The following is a 24,058-nucleotide window of genomic DNA, read 5'->3' as shown; positions in this document are numbered from 1 at the left end:
CCCAGGCTGAGGCTTTGCTCACATTACTTTGTGACCGTCCATATCCAACACAAGAAGAATGGGAAGAGGAAAGAGGCGTTATTCAAGTTTGTTGTTTTCTTTATGCTTTTGCTTCACTCACACAGTTTATTTTCAAGCTAGGCTTCTTCTCTCAGCAAACACTACCCTTCATACGGGCACAAAAGAGCAGAGAGTACAGATCCAGAGTGGCAGAGGCACCCGCGCCGGGATTAACTTTGTTCAGTGTAGAGGTTTCCTGGAGCGCTGGTACTCGCTGTGTATTTTTTGACGGTGATTGTGCTGACATAGGCAGCTGAGTGTTCGGCCATCATCCTTCAGCTGCATCCTGGGCAGAAGTGATGAGTCACCGGATGACCCTTGCAGCTTCAACCTGGACTGAACCATTTTCCGCAGGAATTACCGTCTCACCAATTACGATAGCAGGTTGAGAGGAAGCAGCGGTGTTCTGAAGATAAGATGGTTAAATCCCACTGGGAGATGTGTGCATCCTACTGTTCCAACGTAGGATATGCCTTAAGTGGCTTTGACTCAACCATTGATCCTGGGCCCAGTGATTTTTTTTTCCTCTTTCTAGTTCGATTTGAAACTTGAAGACAAAGGTAGGGGAGAAACAGCTGATGTAGGTGAGGCTTTCAGAAGGAGGAGGGGCTTCTACTGGTAGATCATTTTCAGTTGTCTCTGTAGTTGCTGGTATTAGCATTTGTGTAATGTATCAGATCCTTCACTGGTCAGGGGTCCCAGCATGCTAGATACTGCATCACAGCAGGCTGTTTGCGTGATGAATAATTTAGTTAAATACACTGAGATGCCTTCAGACTATAGCCGTTGCTGCCTCCCAGGTGAGATTCAGGTTAACCACGCAGGCTCTTTATGGGGAGTTTCAATAATTGGATTGGATTCTGACTCTTGGCTAAACGCTAAACTGCTGTGTTTGATTGTTTGATTGCTAAGAGAGGTTTCATTGATCAAGAGCATGGGACTGCACTGAAGTTTGTGGAGTGAACTTTCTTCAGGTGTTATTTCTTACTTGGGTTTTGAACAAAGGTAGGCATTTCTTTCCCTAAGATTGTAGCTGACCCTGCACCTCACAGAAGCAGTTCGTCAGTTCAGTCAGTTCAATTCATTTCAGTTGCTCAGTCGTGTCAGACTCTTTGCGACCCCATGGACTGCAGCACACCAGGCCTCCCTGTCCATCACCAACTCCCAAAGTTCACTCAAACTCATGTCCATTGAGTCGGTGATGCCATCCAACCATCTCATCCTCTGTCATCCCCTTCTCCTCCCGCCTTCAATCTTTCCCAGTATCAGGGTCTTTTCAAATGAGTCCGTTCTTCACATCAGGTGGCCGAAGTTTTGGAGTTTCAGCTTCAGCATCAGTCCTTACAATGAACATTCAGGACTGCTTTCCTTTAGAATGGACTGGTTGCATCTCCTTGCAGTCCAAGGGACTCTCAAGAGTCTTCTCCAGTACCACAGTTCAAAAGCATAAATTCTTTGGCACTCAGCTTTTTTTATAATCCAAGTCTCACATACATACATGACTACTGGAAAAACCATAGCCTTGACTAGACGGACCTTTGTTGACAAAGTAATGTCTCTGCTTTTTAATACGCTGTCTAGGTTGGTCATAACTTTTCTTCCAAGGAGTAAGCGTCTTTTAATTTCATGGCTGCAGTCACCATCTGCAGTGATTTTGGAGCCCAAAGAATTAAAGTCTGTCACTGTTTGCACTGTTTCCCCATCTATTTGCTATGAAGTGATGGTTGAGCTTTAAGCCAAATTTTTCACTTTCCTGTTTCACTTTCATCTAGAGGCTCTTTAGTTCTCTACTTTCTGTCATAAGGGTGGTGTCATATGCATATCTGAGGTTATTGATATGCAAAAACAACACCCAGTTGTGGGTGTGACTGGTAATAGAAGCAAGGTCCAATGCTGTAAAGAGCAATATTGCATAGGAACCTGGAATGTTAGGTCCATAATTCAAGGAAAATTGGAAGTGGTCAAACAGGAGATGGCAAGAGTGAACATCAACATTTTAGGAATCAGCGAACCAAAATAGACTGGAATGGGCAAATTTAATTCAGATGACCATTATATCTACTACTGTGGGCAAGAATCCCTTAGAAAAAATGGAGTAGCCCTCATAGTCAATAAAAGAATCCAAAATGCAGTACTTGGATACAATCTCAAAAGTGACAGAATGATCTCTGTTCGTCTCCAAGGCCAACCATTCAATATCACAGTAATCCAAGTCTATGCCCCAACCACTAATGCTGAAGAAGCTGAAATTGAACAAGACCTTCTAGAACAAATACCCCCAAAAGATGTCTTTTTCATTATAGGGGACTGGAATGCAAAAGTAGGAAGTCAAGAAACTTCTGGAGTAACAGGCAAGTTTGGCCTTAGAGTACAGAATGAAGCAGGGCAAAGACTAATAAGAGTTTTGCCAAGAGAACGCTCTGGTCATAACAAACACCCTCTTCCAACAACACAAAAGAAGACTCTGCACATGGACATCACCAGATGGTCAACACTGAAGTTAGATTGATTATATTCTTTGCAGCCAAAGATGGAGAAGCATATACAGTCAGCAAAAACAAGTCCGAGAGCTGACTGTGGCTCAGATCATGAACTCCTTATTGTCAAATTCAGACTTAAATTGAAGAAAGTAGAGGAAACAACTAGACCATTCAGATATGACCTAAATCAAATCCCTTATGATTATACAGTAGAAGTGAGAAATAGATTTAAGGGACTAGATTTGAAAGACAGAGTGCCTGATGAACTATGGATGGAGGTTCGTGGCATTGTACAGGAGACAGGGATTGAGACCATCACCAAGAAAAAGAAATGCAAAAAAGCAAAACGGCCGTCTGGGGAAGCCTTACAAATAGCTGTGAAAAGAAGAGAAGTGAAAAGCAAGGGAGAAAAGTAAAGGTATACCCATTTGAATGCAGAGCTCCAAAGAACAGCAAGGAGAGATAAGAAAGCCTTCCTCATTGATCAATGCAAAGAAATAAAGGAAAACAATAGAATGGGAAAGATTAGAGATCTCTTCAAGAAAATAAGAGATCCCAAGGGAATATCTCATGCAAAGATGGGCTCAATAAAGGACAGAAATGGTATGAAGCAGGTGGTAGAAGCAATTTAATATACACAAGACAGATTGCCAGCAGCCTTTCCAATCCCTACACATGCTTTTCCACCTCTAGTGGTGATTCTAAAAGAATACCAGGGAGCTGGTTGAAATGGTGCTTCCCAGGTCCCGTGTCCCCAAGCGTCTTTAATCAGATCTCAGGATGGGGCCCAGGGTGTTGTGTTTTTAATAAAAGCTTCACGTGACTGTCATTCAGGTGGGCTCAGGACCTATTCTGACACAAACACAACCTTGTATTTGTTTCCAGGGAAGAATAATTTTTTATGGGTCAGTTTTCTTGGCCTGAATTCAGGTCAGCAACCCCAGTTGGTTTCAGAACTATTAGAGGTTAGAGGATATAATTGTATTTTGTTATTTCCCAGCATTTTCAGATTTGGGTAAGAAAGTTAAGTGTCAAATAAAAAGACATTTATAAACAAGCATTTTTTTAAATATAAAGTTAGAGGTATAGACTATTGAGAGAGAGCACCTGTGAACACACTTGTGTGGGTAGCCATGCATACCCACGTGCCCAGACATACCCTAAAGTAGTCCCAAAAGCCTTGATGAGTCTGTGAAGAAATCTATCAGGCTTGGACCTAATTGAGACTAAATGTAAGATCAAGTTCAATTTTATGTGTTAGTGTTTTGTGGAAGCAGAACTGGAGGTCATGGTTCAGATCCCTTATCCTGGTGTAGAGACCAGGACCCCAGGAGGGCAGATGTTTCCATGGGTAACAGCAGCTTCAGCTTCAGCTTCCCCAACTATAAACTAGGAAGAGAAATAGCCACCCTGCCACGTTGTTGTCGTGAAGGTTACGTAAGATGGTTTGCATTAGGATGTCTTAGAAACCAAAGAGAATGATACAGATACAGTTCCTGGCTATCATGCATATCATGTTTTATTCTAACCAAAGTATTTAGAACTACACTAGGAGTCTCATGAGGTGAAATCACTAGTTGACTCTTAATCAGTGGTTATATGCCATTCACAGTGTATATATTTTTTCACAATACCCTTTTGATGCTCATCACGGTGAATTTGGAAACTCTAGATAATTGAAAGGATGAAAACTTGAAATTATCTATAATCCTACCACTCAGATGATCACTATTAAAATTTTGGTGTAAACTAACAACACCGTAAATCAGCTATACTCTTAATAGAAATTTTAAAAATTTATTTTTGGTATAAAGAGGTTTTTGTGTTTTCTCACACATGAGCATTCATTTTACAAAAATCAGGGTAGATTAGGCATATGGTTTGCAACCCATTTTTTTCCTTAACAGTATATTGTGAACATTTTTTCATGTCAGTTAATACCATCATTTAAAATGTCTATATAGTACCCCATTATATGAACAAAAACATTTAATCAGTTATTAGACATTTCACTGTTTACTTATTATATGCAGTGCTGAAATAAGCATCTTGGAAATAATTTCATATTCAGCAGTTGGGTGTCAACATTAACACTGGCTGAAGGTATAAATGCAGTTAAGGTAACTGACTAACATTGGTATGTTGTTTAGTTGCTAAGTTGCGTCCCAACTTTTGCCACCCCATGGACTATAGCCCCCCAGGCTCCTCTGTCCTTGGGATTTCCCAGGCAGGAATACCAGAGAGGGTTGCCATTTCCTTCTCCAGGGCATCTTCCTGACACGGGAATAGGACCCGTGTCTCCAGTATTGGCAGGCAGATTCTTTATTGCTGAGCCACCTGGGAAGCCCTAACATTGGTATAAAATCACTTAGAAATGAGTATATAAATACAAAAATAAATTTTATTTATTTTTATACCCAGAAATTCTAACTTTCTGCTTTTGATCTTTCTAACACACTTGAGAGTTTAAAGTATCTTCTCTGTCAGTCTGCTCATGACCTCTGCCTCAGAGCACGACAGTTCTGACTTTGGCAACTCCTGATTTCCTTTAGGCCAGGCTGTTTGCAATTCATGTATGACCCTGTAGGCTTCACCACTGTGCTCTCTCTCACTCAGAAATTACCTATCCTATTATGGCAAAGGCTCTTCCTTTTATTAAACAAAGTCATCATCAGTCAGGAGAGAGACCTTTCACTTTCTGAATTTTAAAAATTGTGCTTTCTTCAGTTAAATGGCATGTTAGGAGTATTTCTGATGTAAAATTGGAAACTTTCAGATACCAGAAGGCATTGCTTATCTTTGTAAATCCAAATTAAAATAGGTACTAAAATATTTTGGTGGCACTTCAAAGCTCCCAATTTAGATTTAATTTAGATTAAAACACTTACTCTTTTTAATAAAGTTATAAAATTGATTATTAAAATTGCCTATTGAAGATTAAAAGCAGTGGAACGTTTATTTTCCTTACAAAACAATTTAGTCTTCGGTAAGTAGAATTGTATTAATCAATTACGCTATTAAAATACAACTGCCATATTAAATCTGACTCATTTGTCATGACAGTTTCTATAATTATAGAAATTATACCTAGCTGCTTATATAGCTATAATCCTGCAATAAATATAAATAATTGTCTCTATTAATTCAGGTTGCAGTTACTGTCTGTTAAATCCCCAGTTAAATGGCAATTCGGGACCTTCATTTCAAATCCCTCTAAATCTTTGTTGTTCATTTGACTGCTGAAGCCCACAAATGCACCTCCTACTGTTGATTCCAGAAAGCAATTTATGAATAAAGTAGTTTTTTTTTTTAAATACAGATATTTTAGAGGTCCAATTGGGCTTGAGGTTTGAGGTTGTCAGGAAAAAAAAAAAGAGGATGTACATGTTGAGTTGAGGGTGCTGACAAAAAGAAAGAGAACAAACCTTAATGTCTTGATATTTCAGTTTAGAGAACTATATATATATATCAGGTTGAGAAAAAATGCTTAAACCCTTCTTTGTAAACCCAAAGGACTAGAGTATATGGTTGAGTAACTTCACAACTTGTATCTCCGTAGGTGTGGATGAGGTCACCATCGTCAACATCCTGACCAACCGCAGCAATGAACAGAGACAGGATATTGCCTTCGCCTACCAGAGAAGGACCAAGAAGGTACAGCAGGCGCAGGGCTGTAGGGCACTGCTTGTTGAATTTCAGGTCCTCAGCCATTAGTTTTTCGTTTCATGAATTCTCTTACCAGCAAGCGCCTTCTGGAACCGTAGGGGAGCCAAGGTTTCCCCCTTCCATCCTTGTAAGAGTCACAGCTCACACATGTGTGGCCCCTGGGGTGCTTGGAGGTCATTCCATAAAGACCACAACCTCTTCCAAGCCAGAGCATGTAGAGGCAGCAGTTCTGGAAATAGAAATAGAAAGTCTGGGGAACAACAGCAGCAGGTATCATTTACTGAATGCTTACTTTGTGGTGGGCATGCGCTTCTCTACATGTAGCCACTCATTTCACCTTCAGGAGTTCTGCTGGCTCTTGATAAAACGTTTTTAATTTAATCTTAGGACACTAACCTCTATTGAGTATTGATCCTGACATGCACCTCTCATTAAAGTAAAAAAAAAAAAATTCACTTGAGTTCTTAAGACCTCTGGAACCACCGGGGTTTAGTTAGTGTAGTTTATTTGGTCTCCAGGCCATCTTCAATGTGCCATGCTGCCATTGCTGAAAGGGTCTTCTCTGTTTTTTTTCACTTACTTGTCTGCTAGCGGTTAAAGATCAGCCTAGCACTTGTTCATCCTTTATTTTGTCACGGTGTTAGGAAATTTTATTTTTAAGGACAAGCTGCTTTATTTTTAACTTCTTGCTATTAAAAGCGTTTGATTTATTCTTGGACAGTGCCGTAAGCATGGCTTCCTGCAGCTTCTGTTTTAGTTTTCACTCATAGTCACAGTGGAGGTGAGCTGAAAGGATTCTAGAAAAGATGGTAGTCACAGTGGAGGTAAGCTGGAAGGATTCTAGAAAAGATGTTTCTACACTTGGGGTGGCATGACCCCCAGGGTCCAGGGATTTGCAGGTCAAGCCCAAGCCCAACCTCTCAAACAGTTGGAAAGGACATAAATAGGAAAGCATGTGGTTTCTTTCCTCTCATATGCAATAAAGCTCTTCTTCCAGCTGCTGCTGCTGCTGCTGCTAAGTTGAGTCAGTCGTGTCCGACTCTGTGCAACCCCATAGACGGCAGCCCACCAGGCTCCGCCGTCCCTGGGATTCTCCAGGCAAGAACACTGGAGTGGGTTGCCATTTCCTTCTCCATTATGTGAAAGTGAAAAGTGAAAGTGAAGTCGCTCAGTCGCATCCGACTCATAGCGACCCCATGGAGTGCAGCCTACCAGGCTCCTCCGTCCATGGGATTTTCCAGGCAAGAGTACTGGAGTGGGGTGCCACTGCCTTCTCCATTCTTCCAGCTAGACTTTTACTAACCTACTGTAGTGAGGCATGGAAGGGAGTGTTTATTTCTCTCCTTTCCCAAAAGGATCTGTAAGCTGGTAGAGCTGAGTTCAGTTGGAGCAGAAGGCCCACCTCCTTGGACAAAACGCCTGTACTTGCCCCTTCAGCTGTCACTTACAGGGCGTGGTCTTCGAACACAGTTGGGTGTGGACACACAAGTGTACATTGAATCATAGAAGCCTGGATCTCAATTTCATATGAGATAGATAGAGAACCAAGCTTTTGCATACCCTGCTGGAGGGAATATACTGCAGAATCATGCTGGATTTGGTGACTTCATAGGCTTTGCTGTGGGCTGGGGTCAGCTCACTGTCCTACTGCTTCTTGATGTCTGTCAGCCTTGGACTAAGGAGAGTTGTTATATTTTAAATTGAGATACATAAAATACTTAAGATAACTTTTTGCACACTTGTTTTTATTTTATTTTGCCCACACTGTGTGACATGTGGAAACTTAGTTCCCCGAATCTGTGCCCCCTGCATTGGGAGCATGGAGTCTTAACCACTGGACCATCAGGGAAGTCCCTTGAGATACTTTCTGAAGGAAATCCTCAAAGCAAAACCTTATTGTTTGCATAATAGTGGGAAAAGCCCTGTATTGTAGAGTCTTTAACAATAGGGCCCAAGGCTGCCTGGGTAAGAGGAACCATGGGCACAGCTAGTAGAAGTGGACAGGTGCTGGGGCAGAGGATTGAGTTTAATGTTTCTTTCATGTTCGAGCAGATGCCAGGTTTCTCTGTATAAGGAATGGTCGTATTTTATTTGTCAAACATATCTGGAGTTTCTGCAGGGTATAAAGCCCTGTGCTTGACAGTGTGAGAAGCAGGAAGTTGACCGCCCATGAGAAGTTTATTATAGAAGTGGAAGGAGTCAGTAGGTGCCCAGATGCTATTTGCGATCTGAACAGAGAATGGATGGAGGGAAGTGTCAAGAGTAGACTAAATTTGGAATTACCTAACCTCAAAGTTTCAAGTTGGAAAAGTGGTGCTATAATTGGAAGGGGTAGCTTTGAAAGTCCCCTCCTAAGTGCTAGGTGTTACTAGGACTTGGGGAAGCCGGAGAAAGTAGGTGATGAGAGGGTTGGTCCAGACTATCTCTGAGACCCATCTCAGTTCTCGACATTTGTGAATGATTTGAGAAGATTCTCTGAAGCAGGCTGCACATCACCTCTTAAAGCCTGCACACACCTCTAGAGGCTAAACATCATAGATGCCATGGTGCTGCTAGAGAGCAGGGAAGGAAGAAAGAAGGGACAGAAGAAGAGGGAAAAAGTGAAAAGAAAGAAGAAAAATTATTGTAACAAGAGAGTTCAGCCATCACTCAGTGCTCATGGTTTGTAGGAGGTTTAATCCCCGAGGAAGCATCTGTAAAAGCCACATTGAATTGGGATATCTGTCTGCATATGTGTTGCTGACTCAGGCCTCTGACTTGAAATCAGTCAGTGGATTTTTTATGGTGACAGTGGAACCTTTAAGAAACAGTACACAATGGGGAAGTTAAGGAGTGAATGGGGGGACTTTATCCTCACTACCTCTGTCAACACCATTCCAACTTGGCATGGAAAACAGAGGTTCTCTCAATAGGTGAAGTGTTTTGCATAGGAAAACTTCATGAGCCTACTTTCAGCCACGTGGCAGCCTCTGGTTTCAACTGGAGACTTTCTGGAACCACCTCTGGCACAGTTGCACAAAGTCTTTTACAGGAAGTTATCAGCAGGCCTTGAGGGCTCTGCTTCCCTGGCAGCTCTCCACTCTGACCACCTCCTTCTTAGCAAGGCCCTTGACCCTGGAAAGGGCCCTGCCCCCTGTAGGCTGCATCACGGGTAAGTGTAAGCAAGTTGTGAAAGGCATTCACTCATAGCTTTTTGAGGCTTTGTGTGCCGCTCTGGTTTCATTTTATTTATGGGGGAGAAGGCAGAATCAGCTTGGATTTTATCAGAGCAAGGTCTGATCTTCCAGTTTCTGACCTTTGGGTCTGGCCAAAGGGAATGCTGTTGAAGAATACTTTGACCCAACACCCCAGAGTTGTCAAAGAATCACAACCTGCTTTACAAACACAGGCCTCTATTTTTGTCTTATTAGTTTTAAAGGGACTATCAGTTACTAATCAACTTTTCCATGTTCTCGCCCGTTTTTCTGAAGGAACTTGCATCAGCACTGAAGTCAGCCTTGTCTGGCCACCTGGAGACAGTGATTTTGGGCCTATTGAAAACACCTGCTCAGTATGATGCTTCTGAGCTGAAAGCGTCCATGAAGGTAAACGTGTAAAATGCAATCTCTGTCAAATCTGCCATTAATATTTGTGAATTACAGCTTTCTGAGTATAATTAGGTGATTTTCAGTTTTGTTGAATTCTCATTTGGAGTCATTTTGGGGGAATGAACTGAAGCTTTAAGTCTCAGGATTTGTACCAAAAATATTTCAATTACTTTTTTTAAGACTGTAAAGAAATTTCATGATGCAGAGAAGTCAGTTACCAGCTGCTACTGCTTGGCACCTGGGCAATTGGAATACCATTTGGAAAAACTACTTCCTTGATTACACTTCCTCCTTAAAAAAGATTTGTTATGACATTAAGGCAAAAGTAAAACTCATAGCTTTTGTTAAGTGAAGCTTAACAGAAATCTGCTGATGCTCTTTTGGTTGTTTCTTCTTCTGACCTTCTCCTTGCTGGTCCCATTGTTTGATTCAAATTTCGGGCAAAATCAGAATATCACTGTGGATATTAAGGGAGATTTCAGATCATGAATGGCTCCTGTGTTTTCAAAGCATATACTGCTGAGTGGTGTTTGTATTTTTGCAGTTATTTTGAACATGGATTTTAAGGTTAAAGTAGAGAGTAAAAATTCCAGGTTTCAAGTGCCCCTGTATTTTGTGTGTACCTAAAACATCAAGTGTTACATAAATGCAATAGATACAGAAACATAAACACATGTTACAGCAAAGCATAGAATCCTTTTCCTAAGGTGCCTGTGACACTTTGAATAATGTGTCACTGCCCTCTGCTGGTAAAGCTGGGTAAAGCCTCAGTATAGAGGGAAAAGCTGCAGTTCTAAGTCCGAGTGTGTTTTCTGTGATGCCGCCATTTCTGAATTAACGGAGAGACAGACCTGTAAGCCTGTCACTAGCTAATGTTACAGTTCAGTTGTCATCACTTCTCCCATAGAACACTTCGAAAGGGAGGCAGCTTCCCAGCCAGGCATTTTCAGGGCCCAGAAGTTGATAGCTCAGGGCTGCTATTTGCTCTGAAATCAGTTTTCTGGCTTAAGCCTAAGTTGTGCTCAGTTTATTTGAGCAGACTTGCTCTGAGTTATCTAAGTAGACTATGTTGGAGGGAAGGTATAATTAAGAATGATAAGATGTCAACAACACTTAAAGATTCTGCTTGATAAAAAGAACACTGAAAACACTCAGTCTTGGGACCTTTGGAGCCGTGGATGAACCAGCCTCTCCTGGGTTTCTTCTGACCATCATCACTTCAGATCAGTCTATCTTATTTTCTCCAAGAATTCATTTAGTTGCGATTTGTGCAGTTTTACTTGAATCTGTTATTAGGTATAAGTGACCTGAAACAGACCTGTAAGAGCTGTCCATCGCCATTGTAATCTCTGTAACTGGGCCCAATGAAACGTACTTTGCCTGCTGGATCTTTGACCTTGGGCCAGCTCGTCCATTAGCTATCACAGCTGAGTACCCTTCTGAAATCCATAAAGCTCCAAGTGACATTAACTGAACAATGCTTAAAAAAATATCTGTTTTGACTTCTGGCAGTACCACTGGCAGTATCTGCCATATGTTACAGTAGACATTGCCCTTGTGATGGGAACTGTGGACAGTCTGTGGAGAGCTTGGGCCAAGTTTGAAATCGCCAAGGTCACTTTTAAATATAGAGAAAAAACACTGTCAGAATTTTCCTATATTAAAATGGGCATATCACTGATGCAAGAAAACAAATCTATGTTGCTATACCTATTTTATATTTCAACAATGTTAAGAAATAACATTTCTTCCAATGCATGAGTTATTTTTTAGACTATTTTTACATCCTCGAGATTGACAAACTGCCCCTTAAAATATCTGAAGATGCTTCGTAGTCTCTGTGTAATATTTGTATAGAATGTTGTGTAGACCTTTTGCTAAGGGAAGAAATTTTGGTTTTGCAAGCACCTCTACAAACCATGATTAAAAACTCTGGGAGAAGAGGCCTTGGCTCATAGATTAGATTGAGGAATAAAATTCAGAATTAACTATTAACCTGAGGCTTAGCTCATATTATACAAACTACTTTTTTAGGGGCATATAAACTCTAATAAGTTTAATTAATAGCTGACACACTTCTCATGTGGATAAGTAAGTTTCTTATTGTATTAACACCTTATAATTGATTTACATTTTAAACAGTTGTAATTCTGCTTAGTTCAAAGTGATATTTCCATATTCGGAAAGATGAGTATTAGAGAATCCTGATTATTAAATCTTGACTTTGATCATGAAGCCAGCTTTGAAATACATGTTTCATTGAGTCCTTTCAAGCTATCTGGCACGCCAGCTCAAAAGTGTATATATTAAATTTGAATACATCACCCATCAAATTCTCATTCCTTAATAAAGTGTTGGTGTCTAGGTTTATTTGGCACTTCATTATTTCCTTTTGCTTCTCTAAAATGCCTGAAGAGTGCATAGTAATCAAGCAAAAATGGAAGTACAAGAATGAAATTTTTAACATTAACCCAGTTTTACATTTCAAAGAGGGAAAGCTAAAAATTTTATCTATACCTTTCCCTCGTCAAAGACTTATTTCAATCTAACAATGCTGACCTCCAATGACAGCTCAAAATTTCTATATTCCTTTATTTTAAATTAATGAGCAGAATTGTGTAATAAAGAAAATGATTTCTTTTCTATGAAAATAATGGCTGATTATTAGAGGAGTTGAAAAATAAAGAAACATAAGGAGAAGATGAAGTTATTCATTTTATAAACCCATTGCCAAAAAGGGCTATATTTTAACATTTTAGTGTATTCCATTACTGTCTCTTCCCATTTCACTATATGTGTATATATAGTAAGGAAATTTATATTTATTTTATATATATATATATATATATATATATATATATAGTTGAGCTAAAAAAACATGCCAGTTAAACCATCCTTTATTCTAGTGAAGCTTTTTTTTTTTTTTTAAAGGAATAGAATATAACATCACCTTGTGCCAAGGAATCAGTACAGATCCCTCTGGAGGAATGCAGAAAGGGGTGCACTGTAGACCGAACCTGTGTGTGCAATTTACCTGATTGAGTTCAGAGAAGTGGGCTAGTGGCCGGGAGGGGTTTCCCTGCTAATGTCTCTGCTGCCTGGTTCCCAGGGGCTGGGGACTGATGAGGACTCTCTCATTGAGATCATCTGCTCAAGGACCAACCAGGAGCTGCAGGAAATCAACAGAGTCTACAAGGAAAGTGAGTAGCCCCAGTTCCATGGTGCGCCCATTCCACCTTGTTTCCGGGACCACTATCCTGGCCCCCTGGTCTGGTGTTCAGGATAGGATCCCTGGATTCCGTGTGTATAAACACCTGCCATCTGGACTGTCCAGGGGTTTGCTGTGACCAGGTCACTCTCCTCCATCTCCTGATGGCCTGGGCTTTGTGACTACATCCCCCTAGAACTAGTTCAGAAGAATATATGGGAGGGAAAGCAGAGACTATGAAACAAAAGAGATCTGATGGGGAGAAGTAGAAAGTATCCCCCATGGATTTCATGTACTGAGTGCTGTCCAGTGTCTGCTGAGAAGATTCCCAGACTTGACTGTGGATCATTGTTTCAGGAGACAAAAGAACCCATGTGCACCAAGCAGTATAGGAGGCCAGAGGTGGAGTAAATGATGCAGCGTACCTGATATGTGGTACTTCATTTCAACATAGGTGTTATTTTGAGTAGTAAAACACATTCATTCAAAAGTACCCTTTAATTCTTACTAGTTTTTTACCATTGTGCATTTTCTCAATCAGTAGATATAAAGCACAGTTTTGTGTGTGTTTGTGTATGTATCCTCCAGTTTGTTTGATGTTCTAAATAAGTGTAATCAAGAAGTTTGGGAAATAGTATTTTAGCTAGACAGGAGGTCCCTGATCAAAGCTGAGCTTGAGGATCCCCTGTCTGATCCTGCTCTGTGTATCCCTTATCACTGATAAAAATACAGTAATACTAGTTCTGATTTTATGAGGGTAAAATTCCTTCTTGAGAATCCACCCTCATTTTTAGGGGTACATCCACGCTGCCACAGATTTCTGCTTTTCAGAGGCTTAGTGGGCAGGGGCTGGGTGGGGTGGCTGGCTGTGTAGGCAGGAAGTGTTAAACTAGATGTGTTGTTTTCCAAGTGTACAAGACCGATCTGGAGAAGGACATCGTTTCCGACACATCTGGCGACTTCCGCAAGCTGATGGTCGCCCTCGCAAAGGTTGGTTTCCAGTTCGTTGCTTTGTCCTTGCTTCCTCCCAATGCAAGCTGCATACCTCCTTTTATACTCAGGAGCAAATTAACTCAGTCCTCTGGGCCTGCCTCAGAAATTCCAGCTGTATTTTGACAGTGGGTTTGCACTCTCAACTGCAGAGTTGTCATTTTTGTATAATAGGATTTCTTATCCTGCAAAACCGTATGGTCAGGTGGACTTTGGGGCCAGAGGAGGAAGAGGCAGCTCTTAGCTCCTGGCCTGGATTTGTGTGCCAGCCTTGTGACTCGGGGAAAGTCATTTTGCCTCTGTCATCACTTAGGACCCAGTGGGAAGTGACCCTCTTGTTTCTTTCACCTGTTATCGCTTCTTAAGGGATAGTTTGTCCAGGTAGTGGTTTGCCTGGAGAGGAGGTCTTTGCTTGTTTGCCAAGGTTAACACATTAATGTAGCTGAAAGGCACTTCCGTCTAAGTCTGAGGTCTGACCCACGTGCAGATTAATGACTCTGCGAGGGAAGAGGAATTTCATCCAGGAACCCTGAAGACAAGTGGGGACACTCCACCCACACCTCCATTGCTGTCACAGCTCCATTCCGCCCTCCCTAGCTCCCTTCTCTACCACCTGCCCTGAGTGTGGCCACCTACCCATCATTTTGAAATCCACTTGTATCGTTTTACTCGTACCCTGATCAAAACTCATTTCTGCTGTATCAAATACAAACTCTCAACTGCCTTCAGGCATCCTCTGTCCGCCGGCCCTCCCTTAATCTTCCTCCCCAGGCTTTCCCCCTGCTCACCTCAGTCCTCTGAGACTTTCCTCTTGTGTGGAGGGGCTTTCTCCCGTTCCCCTGTACCACCCTCATCTGACACATCCTTTGGGTTTACCTCAGCTGCACCCCGTTGTCCATAGACTTTGCTGATGATACTACTTGATGGATTTCTTCCTTTTTTTGCATTTCTCATCTGCTTAGAGCCACAGATACTGTGTTGCTTTACCATTTATCCCATCCTTATTTCTCCTTTGGGATTGTGTGCTCTCCGAGGGAAGGAATTTAAATATCATTACCTTTTTGGGGGGTGGACAGAGGGTGGATTCTGTAAGGTGCTTAGCCCAGGAATGGGTACCACAGAGGGTATAGCGCCCCACTTCACTGCCTCAATTATTGTAGCAATCCTTGGTCTTGCCTAGACTTTTAAGTGAAGAAAAATTTTCAGAGGGTGTCCATTCAGTAAATAGTGGCTTACATGAGTTGGGAGAAATCAACATTTTCAGTTTTAAAATGTACAAAGATATAAATTTGATGTTCTTTCTCTTTTTTTCTTTTAGGGTCGGAGAGCAGAGGATGGCTCTGTCATTGATTATGAACTGATTGACCAGGATGCCAGGGTCAGTGCCAAGCTTCTTGGTTTGATATTTTGTTTCCTAGTCTCTGGATCGTCTATGTAGTCATCTGTCCTGTGTAACAAATTACGTTGAAACTCAGTGGCTTAGAACCACAAGCATGTATTACCCCTCAGTGTGTGTGGGTCAGGCAATGGGAAGTGGCTTGGCTGGGTGGTTCTGGCTCAGGGCTTCTCCTGAGGTTGGAGACAAATTTTTGACCAGGGCTACATCCTCTGAGGGCCTGACTGCATCAGGAGGCTTCCCGGATGGCCCACCCACGTGACTGTTGACAGGAGGCCTTAGTCCCTTTCCACATGGGCCTCGCTAAGGGGCTGTCTGAGTGATCCCACAGCGTGACAGCAGGCTCTCCCAGAGAGAGTGATCCGAGAGAGACTGTCAGGAGGAAGCCAGATGCCATTTAGGATGTGATCTCAAGAGCCACATGCTGTCACTTCTGTCACACTCTGTTCTTTAGAGGCAAGGCCCTAGGTCTGGCCTCCAGACAGCAGGAGAGGAGGTAGGCTCCGTGTTTGGGAGGGAGAAACGTCAAAGAACCTGTGGGCTTCATCTTCACTTTCTGGGAGCCATAGTTATACGACCTTATAATGCCGGTGTTAGTTACAGGATCAGCATCTGACTCACATTTGCTCGTTCAGGCTTTGCTTGTATGGAGGAACCAGTTTCCGCAGGGTGTGCTACAGCTGTGCGCACTGGTGTGCAGTTGCTGCAAATGAACCCTAACACAGTATATACAGCACACAGCAGTGGAAGACGGTGGTAGGGGCGGGGCCAGGGGCGGGCAAGCTCACCGCCCCGGGTCGTGGGGAGAAGACGAGGGCGGCAGAGGTCCTTCCTTCCTTTCTGGCCAAATGGAACTCCTGCTGCTTCTCATCCCATAATCACTGAGAACTGGTTGGGAAGCTGATTCAGATCACTGTGAACTGCCTGCCTTTCCCAGAGGGTCGACAGATGTCTCAGTGTATTTCAGAGGAGCTGAAGAACAAGGTTATTCGTTTTAGTTTTAAAATTCAGTATATTTCACAGAGTACTTTTAGCAGAAGGTAGAAAAAGCGTTTTAATAAAGAAATGGAAGTTAGGCTTTGCAGCGCCCAGATAGTGGACGGTCACTCAATGAGCATTGGCTCCTGCGTAAGCCTTTCTCCCTCCTTCCTTGACAGTCTTAGCATTACTTGTAGCCCCTAAATTTTCTAGAAACTGAGGACGTGGTTGAAGCAGCTTTTTTCCCAGCTACATCATTTTCTCAGTTTCTAAGAAGCCCAGGGTAGGTACCTGGCCTGCAGCTGTCTTCAGTAGATGGAAGGGCCACATGGAGGTGAGCTGGAGGCACTAGTGAGCATTGGCTTGTCCTTCTGTAGATGAGCTCTTGGTTCTTCCCTTGGCGTTCAGGGAAGACTGGTTCAGCATCAGCTTCATGCACAGACTAGTCTCATACTGCATGTCTGTGCCTTGGGAAGCCTGCTCTTAATCAAGACTTTGACATTGATCAAGAAAATAGCACATTTTTCCTGTGCCTGCAGTGCCATCCTCCTTTCTCATTTGGCATTTTGAACTCATAGATTTTTTTTGTTTTTTTTTTGCATGATGTGTTTTTAACGACCTTGCTCTCTGGATTGTGGGGTTAACTTTCCTGGCTGGTTGTGCTCATAGGATCTCTATGATGCTGGTGTGAAGAGGAAAGGAACTGATGTTCCCAAGTGGATCAGCATCATGACCGAGCGGAGCGTGTGCCACCTCCAGAAAGGTGGGTGCTGCTCTGGGGAGGTCTTAGAGTCCGGGGCCTGAATGAAGGGCCCTCTCAGTTGGGTCATTGCCAGCAGGTGTCTGTGCTGGGGCTCGGGTCTGCCAGAACAGAGTTCTTTCTCTACTCTATACCTTGTAATCTCATGCATTTTTCCTCACCAAGTCCATTCAACCTTCTCTCCCATTTTGGATGCTTTATTTTTGTCCTAAATGTTTTCCATGTTTGGTGCCTGTTTGGTGGGCTGCCTCTTCTTGTCTAGGTCATTTTATCTTGCCAAATTTTTTGAAATAATGGACTTGGCTGGGTGCTATGTACTGTTTCTTGTAGCTTAGATAAAAAGGGTTCCACTCTATAGAGATGAAGATGGTCAAAATACATGCCCTGAGCTGTGCCATTCAGGACGGATGCATGGGAGGGCTGTCCCAGGGCAACTGGTGCAGTGCTGGCCCTGGCTCACAAGGCAGTCCCTGACCCCAGGATGCTGTGATCATCCATGTGTGTGTGACGTGTAACTCTGTGGGTGACCACTGACAGCTCTCTTAGTGGCTCTGTTACAATAATTGTTTGTTGCTTTTCTTTAGTATTTGAAAGGTACAAGAGCTACAGCCCTTACGACATGCTGGAGAGCATCAAGAAGGAGGTCAAAGGAGACCTGGAAAATGCCTTTCTGAATCTGGGTAAGCAAGTGCACACACACACACACACACTCAAACACACACGCACACCCCGCCCCCGCCACTGCCCCGTCCCAGTGGAATCAGCTTTCAGTCCACTGTGCTGAAGCAGAGCAGTAACGAATGACCATCCTGATAATTCAGGTGGCTTTGGGAAGTGTGACTTCTTTACATGTTGTGGGTAGTTTCATAATCTTCACCGTATGAATTTAAGATGTGGGACTGAAGAAGGGCTTATGTTGGTAGAATGGAGAGCTGCCCAGGCAGAATAAGATAACCAGGGAAAGGGCTGTCTCCTTGGGGGCAACACACATATATGCGTCAGTTTCTGTGGCCCTCAGACTCCCCTGATTTGAAAGCCCTCGGGGCTTCAGAGGATCCCCGGTCTTCCCTGAGCATTTCCCATTGTGCAGCCCATTTGCTGACCCTTTCTTCTCCCCGCAGTTCAGTGCATTCAGAATAAGCCCCTGTATTTTGCTGACAGACTGTATGACTCCATGAAGGTAAGAGCAGCCTGCCGAGAGGTCCATGTTTCCGCACTAGGCTTTTCTTTCTTTGTGCCCCACACTAAGTCTCCTTAACTAATGGATGGCGGAAGAGACCCCATTGTCTGGGTGGCCACACTGGTCAGCTGTGCTTGCACCCGACAGAGGGAAGCCCGCAATCCAGTGGTTTTCAGTCTTCGGCTTCTCCCAGCTACTTCAGTGCGTTTTTGTGGACAGGCAGAAAACAGAGTGCCACAAGACGGAAAATGCCAGATGGTGATCACGTTAGATTCCTGCTCAGCTTTCTCAGTGATTCCCCCCTGGTGCCCCAGGGTGAGGATGGGCAAGGAGGAGAGAGGCTACTGAGCAACCACTGTGCAGGAGGCATTGTGCTGCTGACCTCATCGTAAATCATTACTGAAAAACCTACGGGGCTTGTGTGGCCGTCTTCTTTCTAGAGGAGGAGAATGGAGCTTGGAAAGCTTGCGGCTTGCTTGAGGTTGCAAGCCAGACTTGAACTTGAGTCTGTGTGAGTCCAAAGCCAGCCCTGCGATTTTCCCTTCAGTGGCCGTCTCTTCCCACAGTCCCATCCCCTTTTCCACTTGTCACATGTGCCTTGTGCTTCTGAGCCCTTGCCGCCTCTTCCTGGGCCACCCTCTGATCCACACGGCCTCACTTCCCTTTCCCCTTAGGTTCCATGTCACGTTTGACCTGTTCTCTGGTGTAAGGTTCCGGAAGTAAACTCAGTGGTCCTTACTGTTTGTTCCATTCATGATGGCACGGAGCTGTGGTGAACATGGTTACGTGTGCTCCCCGAACCCCCAAGAGCCAGGAGCTTTGTGTTACGTGGGTGAACTCGCTGGCTTTAACTCTGAGCCTTGCAGTAGTTAGTGCTCAGTTCACATTTGTTAAATGCATGGTGTGCAGGGGTTTGTGCCCCTTGTGTGTTTGGAATTCTAAGATGCGCATTGTTCTTTAGGCAGCAGTTTCAATGTTAATCATTGTAATCTCTTAGGGCAGCATCAAGAACCTAGATCAGTTCCATGTGCAAGAGAACCGACCAGACTTTTTTTTTAATTATTATTTTTTTAGTTTTTATTAAGGATCTTAGTGCCCCAATCAGGGATTGAACCCCTGCCCCCTGAGTTGGGAACTTGGCGTCTTACCCTGCTGGATCACCAAGTCCCCGCTAGACTCCTTTTTAATGATTAACATTGTCAGTGAATTGTAACTGGGAGTATGAATTTGATTTTCAGGGCAAGGGCACTCGCGACAAGGTCCTGATTAGAATCATGGTCTCGCGCAGTGAAGTGGACATGTTGAAAATTAGATCTGAATTCAAGAAAAAGTACGGCAAGTCCCTGTACTACTATATTCAGGTAAGGCCCCACCTGGCCATCAGAGGGCTGGGGGTCCCAGGCGGGTGTCCGTCAGAACAATGGCGGTTTTCTGCCATTGGTGGTTTTCTGTTTCCTAACTCGCCAGGGGAGAGATGCTACTCATCAAATATCAGGGGTTTATTCTCAAAGTGCTATTACGACGTGTCCTGGAAAGTTAAAGAATCAGGCAAATATTTTATATTTCCCATACCTATTCTACAGTGATAGTTGGTGTTCATGACAGTGATCCTGTAAGACTTGCTAACATCCTGAAAAGACTTCAGGCAATTCAAACTGCATTTTATTATATTTGCATTTCTTGAAACTCCTCTGTGATAAGCCTGGGCAGCATTTCCTCACTCGGAACCCCCGTCTCTTCCCCTGGTGTAGCCTGTCCCTGTTTGGGAGGGATGGAGCATCCTTTTATAAGCACTGATTGCAGTCACCGTGGTCCCCCCACTGTGTTTATTTCAGACGTATGTTGCAAACCCCTTTTTCTGAAAGATCCTGAAAATGTCAAAGGCATGTCAGTGGTCACCAGGGATGAATTCAGAGCTGAGTTCACTGCAACTAGGTTTCATAGGGCATATGTTTAAAATTCTGGGGCCATTTAGACTCTAAGTAATTATTTCCTTAATCCATCAGCTTATTCCCACGTGACGTTACAGGTCCACAAAACAACACAGGGAGACAGGAAGGGGCCTCGTGTGTCTTCTCTGGAACGGTGCAGGCCGGGGAGAAAGAGGGTGGTGTCTGCAGGACCTCAGTGCAGGAGGAGCAGACCAGGTTCTGTCCTCTGGTCACTTACCATGTTAATCCCAGAACCCCCTGTTTTCTACGCTTGTGGCAGTAACCCCCCTGGACCGTTCTCTGAGGATCCTCTGATGGTGTGGGGGCATCTGGGCAGGTCCCAGAGGGCCTCCATGTGCCGTGGGCCTGCTTCTCTGTTCCTGCAGAATTTGGATCTGTCTCCTGACCTAGAATTTCTTTTTTTCTCGGCCATTTGTAGCAAGACACCAAGGGCGACTACCAGAAAGCGCTGCTGTACCTGTGTGGTGGGGATGACTGAAGCCCCGCGACAGCCCAAGCATCGAGGACGGCTGCTCCGTGCTCCAGCTAACAGTTCTCCGCAGTCAGCTCGCGGCTAACAGCCCCCTGTGCCCGTCCCCGGGAGGATGACATTAGCGCTGCCCACCCCACCCGCTCTTTTGTTAGTTTAGTTTCCTACGCATTACCTGGCTTTCCCGGCTAGTCCCTCTTTATAGCCAAAGAAATGAACATTCCAAGGATTTGGAAGTGAAATCTATGATGTGAAACACTTTGCCTCTCGAGTACTGTGTCATAAACAGATGAATAAACTGAATTTTTACTGTTGGAACAGGTACTTGTGGACCTTGCTCTGAGTTAATTGTTTCAAAATCAAGACAGGCTTCAGGGTGGTCTTGTTCAGCTGGTAAGGCTGCCCCCTCGAGGAAGAAAGCTCTTGAAAGGAGCTGTCCAATATGGTAGCTACTATCCAGATGTGGCTGTTTACATTTACATTTATTTAAATGAAATAATTTAAAATGTTAATTCCACAGTCATGCTATTGACATTTCAAATAATCAATGTCCATACGTGGTTAGCACCTAGTGTATTGGAACAGCACAGGCAGCATATCAAGAGTGGATGGGTTCACCTTTCGTTATAAACAGAAGATTGTATTGGGCATCTCTGTTTACCCAAGGGATAAACCAAGAAATTTCTTTGGGAGAAATCCCAGAATGACCCCTTCATCTCTGCTCATCTTTATACAGGTGAAAACCAGCATCTGCAGGGGCCTCAAACTGGGAAGAGGGTGGGATGGTGTTTTCAGCAAATACTGCAAATGTTCCCATAAGAGTCAGAGGAATAAACAACATCCTGTCCCAACCTCTAGGGCTCACATGTCAGTGAGTCAGGCTACAGCATTCTTGTCCAGGCAGTGTAACACAAGTGGACAGGTGCACCGAGAAGAAAGCGGTGTTGCCTGGGAGGATTGAGAAGGATGACCCAGAGAAGGAAACATTTCAACCTCACCCTGAAATCTAAGGGAGAGTGTTACAGCTGGGAGGAAGCTCTCCACACACTTCACACGGTCTTGATCATGGAGGAGAGCTAATCCTTACACCTGGTTCACATTTCAAAAGGCACAAAGGGTCAGTGCAGTGAGAATCACATCTCCCTCTTACTCTCCTCCCAACCAGCCAGGTGCCTTCCTAGAGTCACGTGGTCTCTGGTCCTTCCTTCCATGGATAGGCTAGGCTGCGAGCTAAACAGGTATGTGTGTTGATGTATCTGTCTCCATTCACCAGGTGAAGACGCTGTTCTTAGGCTTCTAGCCCAGGACCCTGCGGACAGCTTACTCATACAGGTATCTCCCCTCAGCTGGGGGTAGGGCTGGGGCAGTGTTGATAACTATCCTTAAATTCTTACATTTCCTGTTTGTAGAGGATGCTCTGCTAGTTGCTAATTCTTGACTTCTGGCTAATGTCCAGTGCACTCAGTGGCCTGCAGGGTCTAGGCAGTAATGGAAATGCAGGTGTGAAATGGGCTGGTTGGACAGAGAGGGGAATCTGGAGAACCTCTGCCCCACTTTGCAGCTCTCAGATCTGGTGAAAACACCACCACATTAAGCACATGATGAGACATCTGTGAGCTGACTGATTTGCTGTTTTGACCTTTGGCAAACTTTAGGTAGAAACTCAGATGGAACGTAACTCTTTGAGTCCCTAAGTGGTCTGAGAAGTGCCTGTAAATCCAATGAGATATTCTTTAAAATGCAAATTAGGGGGGAAACAAGATGGCAGAGGAGTAGGTGGACCTGGAGTACATCTCTCTCCATGGATACATCAGGAATACATCTTCAGACACAGAAATGCATGCAGAATACCATTTGAGAGTGAACAGGAGTACCTGACCAGTGGAAAAGAATATAGAGAACCACGTCCGTTGGTAGGACGAAGGAACCAGGGGGAAAAACAGGAGTGTTAGTGGGACTGGACCAGCTCTCGATGAGTCAGGGAACTGAAGCAGGAGTCCGATCCCCACATCAGGGCAATTGTCTGAGGCAGAGGAAAAACATTTAAGGCTGAGAGTGAAACAACTGATCTGTGGCACCCTAAATGGAATGAGAATCAGACAGTCCTTGCCACAGCCATATATACCCCAGACAGGAACGCTGGTTCCCTGGAAGGTGCAGCGGCTAGGAGCTGGAGTTTAGGGATTGTGGAGCAATCCCAGGGTGAGGGCTGCTGTTGACTGTGAAGAGACAGATCGAGGGGATGTGAGGGAAGAGATTGTGGGGGGAAATGTCTGTGGAGGAAAGCCCAGCAGCCGTGGAAGCAAGGCGATACCACTGAGTCCAGCATAGGGGGTGGAACCATCACCGTAGCCTCTCTCCCCACACAGGCCAGCATTGGCAGCTGAACAATAGAGAGGCTGGCCCAGCAAGTGCCTGAGGCACTAGACTACAGAATAGGACCCCACCCAGGGTGCCCCTTTAAGTGCCTGCTACTCCGATCCACAGAGTAGGATCCCAGCCAGGGGGCTCCTCTATGTGCCTGATGCACCAAACAACAGAGAAGGACCCCAGGCAAGGGAACCCTTTAAGTGCCTGAACCGGCGGAGCTGTGGAGAAAGACTGGCCAAAGAGGCCTGAGCGCCAGCTACAAGAAGCTGGAACAAAGACTGATAGGGCCATAACTCCTGTGGCGAAGGCAGTCCATGTCTCTGCACAGTTGGCACCGCCAGGGTCCCTATAAGCCAAGCAGCTGCGCCACCTTCACGCTCAACTCTTACTGGGGCCGAGCTGCCACAGGCAAAAAAAGTCTTCTGTCTGTGCGTGCAGGGTCGCTTCGGTCGTGGCTGACTCTTTGCAACCCTGTAGACTGTGGCCTGCCAGGCTTCTCTGTCAGGGAGCGGGGTTCTCCAGGCAAGAATACTTGAGTGTATTGGCCAATACTGGTTGCCATGCCCTTCTAGAGCACTATATTTCCTGCTGCCCTAGCCGCCAACTCCCCTGAGTACCTGGTGCTGCCAGAATCCCTGCGACCCAAGCAGCTGCACCACCTCCACACCTGTGCCTCACAGGGGCAAACCCAAGTCCTCCAGGGCAGCCTCAGGAGCAAAGCCCAGCGGATGATGCACAAGCAGAGGTGGAAATAAAACCACAATTGAAACCCAGGGACAGTGTGTCTAAGGAAGAAGACCCAAAACCTTCCCACCAGCTGTACAAGCTGCAGATTAAATCCACACGGTCAACTAGACAGCCTCTATGTCTATGGAATATATAAAAAGCCATTGAGAGCTCCCACAAAAGAAAACGCACTAGTGCTGATAACTGTGGACATTGAAGGCAAGAACGCACAGGAA

General features: G+C 44.3%; 1 protein-coding gene across 1 annotated transcript in view; it reads left to right on the top strand.

Annotated features, from left to right (window-relative positions):
* ANXA2 (annexin A2) overlaps nucleotides 1–21,050 on the top strand; it is a 44,509-nt gene extending 23,459 nt beyond the window's left edge. Inside the window, exons 4-13 of the mRNA XM_005903845.3 lie at nucleotides 6,100–6,194; nucleotides 9,677–9,790; nucleotides 12,903–12,993; nucleotides 13,912–13,991; nucleotides 15,310–15,369; nucleotides 17,035–17,128; nucleotides 17,710–17,805; nucleotides 18,247–18,305; nucleotides 19,544–19,666; nucleotides 20,676–21,050. Of these exons, the coding sequence (XP_005903907.1) occupies nucleotides 6,100–6,194; nucleotides 9,677–9,790; nucleotides 12,903–12,993; nucleotides 13,912–13,991; nucleotides 15,310–15,369; nucleotides 17,035–17,128; nucleotides 17,710–17,805; nucleotides 18,247–18,305; nucleotides 19,544–19,666; nucleotides 20,676–20,735 (872 nt within the window). The 3' untranslated portion in view covers nucleotides 20,736–21,050. The remainder of the gene's footprint in view (nucleotides 1–6,099; nucleotides 6,195–9,676; nucleotides 9,791–12,902; nucleotides 12,994–13,911; nucleotides 13,992–15,309; nucleotides 15,370–17,034; nucleotides 17,129–17,709; nucleotides 17,806–18,246; nucleotides 18,306–19,543; nucleotides 19,667–20,675) is intronic.
* The last annotated feature ends 3,008 nt before the right edge of the window (nucleotides 21,051–24,058 follow it).

This window comes from Bos mutus, chromosome 10 (genome assembly GCF_027580195.1).
Source record: "Bos mutus isolate GX-2022 chromosome 10, NWIPB_WYAK_1.1, whole genome shotgun sequence".
Lineage (NCBI taxonomy): Eukaryota > Metazoa > Chordata > Mammalia > Artiodactyla > Bovidae > Bos > Bos mutus.
The sequence above is the reverse complement of the archived record's forward strand: the minus strand, read 5'-3'. Positions and strand labels throughout refer to the sequence as shown.